A 7,162-nucleotide genomic window follows, 5' to 3' on the forward strand; every position below is an offset into this window, starting at 1 on the left:
GAGACTTTATTTGTAGAAAAATAAGAAAAAAAATCAATTCCTTATTTTATCCACGTATTAAGTTTATATTAAAAAAATTAAACAATTGACACATATACACACCACGTATTAAAGTTGTGTACGAATAAAATTAAACAAATTAGATAATTTTTCATTCAAAATAGATAGAATATCAAGTAGATCAAATAGTAAATATAACCAAATGATATCACGTAATCAAATAACATAATTTTGGATAACACGTGCTATTTTCTTTAACCGTGTTAAGTTAATATGATTTTTACAAAAGATGGATAAGGTGCAAGTGAAGGTTTCAGCTGAAAGCTAAAAGATTTCTTGGTCAAATGATAAACAAATAAAATGTAGTCAAACAACAAACCATTTTTATTTTTCTGTTGCACAAAGATTTGGTAAAGAGCTTAACTTCCATTTAAAGCTACGAACCTTACAGCTCGCACGCTTCCTTTTGGAATTCCATCTGTTACAGTCTTTACTTACAGCCATTTTCTCCCTTTTTTCACCATTGAAAGCTAACAGTTTTCCTTTTCCTTTTCCATACCTAATCCCTACTCCTTAAATCTCCACTCAACTTTTTAACCAAATCCAATAAACTCTTAACAAATTACACCGACCCATTTCAGGAATCCCAGAAAACGCCAAAGATAAAAGCAAAATAATAGAGAAACAGTCACAAAGTACCACATTATTGATGTGTTTTATCAGAAGAGGAAACTTCTCAGGAAATTGAACTTCGATGCTGTCTTTAATGGTGGGGTTGGATTTATAAACTTCATTTTTTAGGTAATTGGATTCTTCTTCAACTAGCTTATAGATTTGGTTATCAATTTAATTTGATACTTTATCAGTCACGAAGTAACTTTTAGTCTCCCTTCCTATATTAGCTGAATTTTGTCGTTTGGGTTTGATTTGACTACAATTTTAGTATCTTGCAGCTACTTTGAGATTTAGTTTTCTAATTGAGAATGAGCATTGTATATCTGTAACTCTCAGCTGGAAATGACTATTAATGCCTTATTATTTTTCTTCACATCTCGTGTTTCCTTCTCGTCTCTGGATCTTATTTTTGATGAACTTCTTCAGCACCAAATGTTTTGCTGGTTTGAGCGGTGGTTGTGAGACTTATTTGAAAATATAATTGAGTATTGGTTCTGATCTAAGAATTAGATACCTTAACTGTTTCGAACATTATATTCAAATTTTGTTTAGTTTTCAAATCATGTAGTGTAGACAGGATTTTTTCTTTTTACCCATTTATATATTTCAGCTGCAGTTTATCAGATTAAGTTGAGGTGCTGGTGAGGTTATTATACTTGATCAGCCAATGAGGTTCTGCGGATTCTTGCTATTCTTTTTAGCTTCGATTCCTGCAATTTTTGCCCAAGAAGTTAGACATGCTACAATTATGGTTGATGGAACAGCTACAATAGCTGAAACTGATGATAATTTTATCTGTGCTACCATTGATTGGTGGCCGCATGACAAGTGCAACTACGACCAATGCCCATGGGGCTATTCTTCTGTCATTAATATGGTAAGGCTGTGAACTGTACCTCTTGATGAAAATCAATCAGATTTTGAAATGTTTGGGTTTTTCTTTTCATTACTTTGAAGCATTTGATGATTGGATAGTGCTGTTTGTTTTTCTAGGACTTGTCTCGTCCTCTTCTTGCAAAAGCTATCCAAGGTTAGTATCATCCTTTTTTAATATTGTACGTGCAGCTAAAATCTGCATCATTTGTGCTTAAAATCTGATTTCAACATGATAAGTAGTTTTTTATTTTTTTGGTGGCCTTGTAGCTTTCAGGCACTTGAGAATAAGAATTGGAGGCTCTTTGCAAGACCAAGTCGTGTATGATGTAGGAAATTTGAAGTCTCCTTGCTATCCATTTAGAAAGATGCAGGATGGGTTGTTTGGATTTTCAAAGGGATGTTTACACATGAGGCGGTGGGATGAGTTGAATCTTTTGTTTAGTAGAACAGGGTAAGAGTGAAGAACTTGGATTCTTTTCCTTTCTATTTAGATCTTTATATATCCATTAGCATTCTGGCCTTTTGCATAACAAATACTTGATTATAATATTTTCAAGGTTGTCAATTTATTCAATTAAATCACTAGTTTAATTAAGAAACAGGTCTATTCCCTTATCCATTCAGTTTATATTTTCTATTACAGCATGTGAAACACTAGTGTTTCATAGAGAATAATTGTGTCAATGTTGTACTTTGAAGCTCAACTGGTACTTAAATGATTATAAATTATCAGTAAGAATCCTTTTCTGTTTTTTTTTCTAACTTCTTCTTTAGCGTAGAAGTTGCTTTTGCGAATGGAGCATAACATAAAAAAAAGGGCGGCCCGGTCGCATTACGCGTCCCCGCTGAGCGAGGGTCCGGGGAGGGGTCCCACCACAAGGGTGTATTGGGGGCAAGCCTTCCCTTGCCAATTTAATTGGCAAGAGGCCGCTCCTAAGACTAATAACATAGGAAAAGAAAAATTTACTTTGACTTGCATGTGAAACTTGAAGCATCTTAGCTATTTGCAATTGAAATAGTGCTGCATCTTTTTTATTATTGTTTTTTCTCTCTCATTTTAATTACAAGCTTAATAAAGTTATGAGCTGAAGTTCCCTGCCATCCAGACTGTTTTCAGACTTTTCTTTTTCCCCATTTATTTGTACTAGCTATACTTCCAAGTTTTCCCTTTTTGGTATAGTAGGATGCTAGATGCGCTGGGCAACGAGCAATGGCTCTCCATGACTCCCCTATGCTATCCGATGAGAAGTTGAAATTGACATTCCCTTCCTGCTTGTGTTTTCCTTAATTGAATTACATATTTAAGTTTCATCAACACATATTTCATGCCATGGAAGTGGAGCTTGGAAGAGATTGTTTGACAGGCTTATTAGATATTTGTGATACGATTATGATTGGCATTTTCTATGTGCAGGGCAGTTTTGACATTTAGCTTGAATGCTCTCTATGGGAGGCACCAGATCAGGAAGGGCGTTTGGGGAGGAGCATGGGATTCTAGTAATGCTCATGCTTTTATGAACTACACGGTCACAAAGGGACACAAGATAGATTCATGGGAATTTGGTATAAGCCTTAAACAAAGCCTCTTTTTTTTTTGCTCAAAAGTCATTGCTTTCACACCTTATCTTATGTATTGCCTTTGTTATGGAAGGTAACGAGTTAAGTGGAAGTGGAGTTGGCGCAAGCGTCAGTGCTGAACTCTATGGGAGAGATGTAATCAATCTTAAAAAAATCATCAATGATTTGTATAAGAACTCTGACATCAAACCTTCACTTGTAGCACCTGGAGGGTTTTTTGATAAGCAGTGGTATGCTAAGTTTCTTCAACTTTCTGGGTCAGGCATCGTCAATATTATGACTCATCACATATACAACTTAGGTCCAGGTAGGCTGCAGTGGTTCCAAAATCATTTCATTGCTAATAAAAACACAAATATGCTTATGATGGCTATTGGTATTTGTTGAAATATTACATATGTACATGTAATAATTGCCTGTATTCATATTAGTTCGAAACACAGTTGCATAGAGGGGTGCTCATTGTGTCATCTTTGATTGTCCTCTCAGATATCTTTCTTACTGTGAAAAAAAAAATCTCATTTATTAGCCATAATTAGCACATAGAAAGGTCCATAAAGCGTGGATATGTGGTATAAACTCCTAAGGAATCAGCATGTCGAATGCTGTCTTCGTTCTAATTTTTATTAGCATCATTTGTAATCAGAGGTACATATATCTGAAAATCTGAATCTAGAGAAGTTATTTTCTATGTTTTTTATGGGTTGTGAGAAAATGCGCTGCTATTTTTAGGCCTTTTTCCTCATAAAAAATATGATTCCTTATCCAATTGCAATTGCAGGCAATGATCCTCACCTCGTTAGCAAGATATTGGATCCCAATCATTTGAGCAAGATATCTGAGACATTTAGTATTCTTGCACAAACCATTCAGCAGAACGGCCCTTGGTCTTCCGCATGGGTTGGAGAATCTGGTGGAGCCTATAACAGTGGTGGTCGTCATGTGTCTAATACATTTGTTAATAGCTTTTGGTAATCTATCTTATCTTTGGTCATGCTTTCCACTAATGGAGAAAGTTTATTATTACAAACTTGGGATAGATGATGACTCAAAATCATTTTTTTTATGTATGATATTCAGGTATGTAGATCAACTTGGAATGGCATCCAAGTACAACACTAAAGTGTATTGCAGGCAGTCACTTGTTGGTGGAAACTACGGTCTCTTGAATACAAGCACACTAGTGCCAAACCCTGACTACTACAGGCAAGAGAATGTCCTTTTTCTTTGAAGTACTTAATAGGCCATCCAATTTAGCTTCTCTTATTACATTTGTTTCGGTAATTGAGTAGATGAAGTGAAAGAATCGAGTAAGAAAAATATATTCCGTTCTCTGTGACATAGCTGATCCAATTTTTTTGCTTTTGCTTTTGTTGCATATTGTGTTTCATCAGTGCCCTTCTATGGCATCGACTTATGGGCAAAGGTGTTCTATCTGTTGGTAGTAGTGATGCTTCACCACATCTACGTGCTTATGCCCATTGTTCGAAAGGAAGGGTAAGACAGTTCTCTATTTTGGTTTTAAGATTTGAGTTCCAATCTCGTCTCATTTATCACATTATCCATATTAGAGTAATGTACTAACCATAAGATTAGAGAGAGTGTCTGTTTTACCTTCCCAGTTTTGTGGTACAATACAACTTTCTTTGATTAATGCATTTTGATTTTGGTTACTGAATGACAACTACACGTAGAAAGCGCATACTTAGTATCAGGTTCTTCTATACCAAGCTTATTTTCTCAGTATAGACCAGCAGTGGTGTTCACATGGACTTTGGTCATTCACGGTTAGATCTAAGCTGATTAAATCTAAACCTTAGGATGCTTTGAATCTCTACTCTAAGATTTTAATCAGCGTATATCTGACTGTGAATGGCAAAAAGGGTCCATGTGAATACTAATGTAGTTACTAGAGCAATATTAAGTTGTTTCCTTTTCTTTAGCCAACCTCATTTTCTCTAATTCATGAAATTCTGCAACTTATTTATGTAACCATTTTCAAATTTCTTTTAGCTCATAAGTTTTGCTTTGTATGTCTGTCTGACTGACTGCTATTGTTTTGCTTTCCAATTACAGCCGGGTATTACTTTACTGCTAATCAATTTAAGCAACCAGACTGACTTTGTAATCAGTCTACAAAATAGTATGACTATGAAGTTGAATGTTCATAGAGAAAGCTCTTTTGTGCGTGGCCTTAAGAGATCGGTGTCATGGATCGGAAAGCAAGCTTCAGATGGGGAATTAACGAGAGAAGAGTACCATTTAACTCCGAAAAACGGTTACCTTCAAAGCGAAACAGTGGTTCTAAATGGAATCCCATTAGAGATTACCAGAGAAGGAGACATCCCAAGATTGGAACCTGTTCATAATAATGTGAAATCTCCTATTTATGTGAGTCCTCGGTCAATTGCATTCATTGTATTCCCTAATTTTGATGCGCCCTCTTGTGCATACTCTAGTTAGCTTTTACTTTTTGTAATTCTATGATAATTGTAAGTATGACAAGTTAATATTTTTTGCATTAATATTGTGGAAGAAGAATAAAAATGTATTTGTTAATTAGCTGTCCTTGTTTCAATCTTTAGTATATGAGAAATATTGTAGTTGGACTATAATGTTATCAGAACCGGACCGGATCGGATTGATCGGACATGTCGTAATAAATAAATAAATTATATATATATATATATATATATATATATATATATATATATTAATTCAAGATGACTTAACATACTTATTATTTTCAAATAATTTTTTTTTAAAAAAAATAAATAAATAAACAAGAAAAGTGACACCCAATGTATGTTGGAATTTTTGTATTAAAATAACAATTTTGATTTGTTAATTTTTTTTTTTTTATCAACTTGACATTTAAATATATAACGGATAAATGAATTTTAGAATAACTTGAAATACGTATTTTATGCCATGAGATCTTTTTAACGCTATATTATAAGCTCAAAACGGACAAGTGATGAACATGGCCGGCCCTGGGTCTAGGCCCGTGGTGCGTTGGCCTAGGGCCCATGGCTGGAGGGACCCAAAAAATTTAGAATTATAAATAAATACCTTATGTTTAAAGTATGATAAATAAATTTAAAGTAGCAAAATAGTATTAACTTGTTCCTCAACAAAATAGAGTATTTGTAATTTTTTTTAATATATAAATGATATATATATGGGTTCTGAACTTTAAGAAGACAAGTTTCATTTTATTACCTTAATTTGAAAATTAAAAATTAATTTATGTAATGACATGAATAAAAATCAATTTAAAATTTAACATTTGGTACGGGGACCCTAAATTGTAAATTTTATATTAAATGGGCATTACTGCTTATTTTGCCTAGGGTCCCTAAATTATCAAGCCCCGGTGATGAATGACAAATTGATGCTTAAAGTTAACCACTTGAAATGGTTTTGAATAGGAAAGAAATAAGAATTTCTACTAGTTCATAAGTGACTTTTACTAGCCTTTAACCAGTTGCTAAGTGAAATGATCTCTCATACGTAGGGATTGCAGTCGAAACACTTGGGCGACGCGAATGATGCACCAAAATGGGGGCCCTTGGAATAACCTATTTTGCATTCGACCCATTATTATTTTTTTATTCTTAAAATACTTTGAACATTAATTTTTGGCTTAATAGGCACCCAACCCCCTAAACTTGTAACTTTTTTTCACCTGACCCCTCAACTTAGGGGACAACCTCTCAACCCCCTCAACTCTCCAAAAACATCACATACAACTCCTTACACCCCTATGTTCGGTCAAAATATTGACCTGTATAGAAAACGCGCTTGACTGTTGACCACACAAATGCCACGTGTCACTTTTTTATTAACTTTTTCCAAGTGATTTCATCTCGACGACCACTACCGCCAACCTCAGCACCTCGATAAGGTTGCGGCGACAAACAGCGACAACACCTCGCATATAATAATCACTTGGAAAAATTTAATAAAAAAATGACACGTGGCATTGGTGTGGTCAACAGTCAAGCGTGTTTTCTACACGGGTCAATATTTT

At 34.6% G+C, this 7,162-nt stretch overlaps 1 protein-coding gene across 2 annotated transcripts; it reads left to right on the forward strand.

Moving 5' to 3' along the window:
• Positions 1–476: 476 nt before the first annotated feature.
• On the forward strand, positions 477–5,707 carry LOC136232741 (heparanase-like protein 1). 2 transcript variants are annotated; one of them, XM_066022126.1, is made up of 10 exons: positions 477–801; positions 1,286–1,552; positions 1,669–1,705; positions 1,819–2,002; positions 2,966–3,114; positions 3,203–3,436; positions 3,911–4,100; positions 4,210–4,335; positions 4,524–4,626; positions 5,206–5,707. In XM_066022126.1, exons 2-10 carry the CDS (start codon positions 1,343–1,345, stop codon positions 5,590–5,592), a joined length of 1,620 nt encoding a protein of 539 aa, XP_065878198.1. In that variant the 5' UTR covers positions 477–801; positions 1,286–1,342; the 3' UTR covers positions 5,593–5,707. The 2 variants fall into 2 exon arrangements, with proteins under 2 accessions (XP_065878198.1, XP_065878207.1); XM_066022135.1 differs by having other exon boundaries at positions 1,292–1,552.
• The last annotated feature ends 1,455 nt before the right edge of the window (positions 5,708–7,162 follow it).

Source organism: Euphorbia lathyris, chromosome 1 (genome assembly GCF_963576675.1).
Source record: "Euphorbia lathyris chromosome 1, ddEupLath1.1, whole genome shotgun sequence".
In the NCBI taxonomy this organism is placed as follows: Eukaryota; Viridiplantae; Streptophyta; class Magnoliopsida; order Malpighiales; family Euphorbiaceae; genus Euphorbia; species Euphorbia lathyris.

Excerpts from the sequence above, each read along its gene's own strand:
- LOC136232741 (XM_066022126.1), top strand. The coding sequence starts at position 1,343 with ATGAGGTTCTGCGGATTCTTGCTATTCTTTTTAGCTTCGATTCCTGCA. Across the intron at positions 2,003-2,965 it reads CTTTTGTTTAGTAGAACAGG|GGCAGTTTTGACATTTAGCT; the intron begins GTAAGAGTGAAG and ends TTCTATGTGCAG. Across the intron at positions 4,101-4,209 it reads ACATTTGTTAATAGCTTTTG|GTATGTAGATCAACTTGGAA; the intron begins GTAATCTATCTT and ends TATGATATTCAG.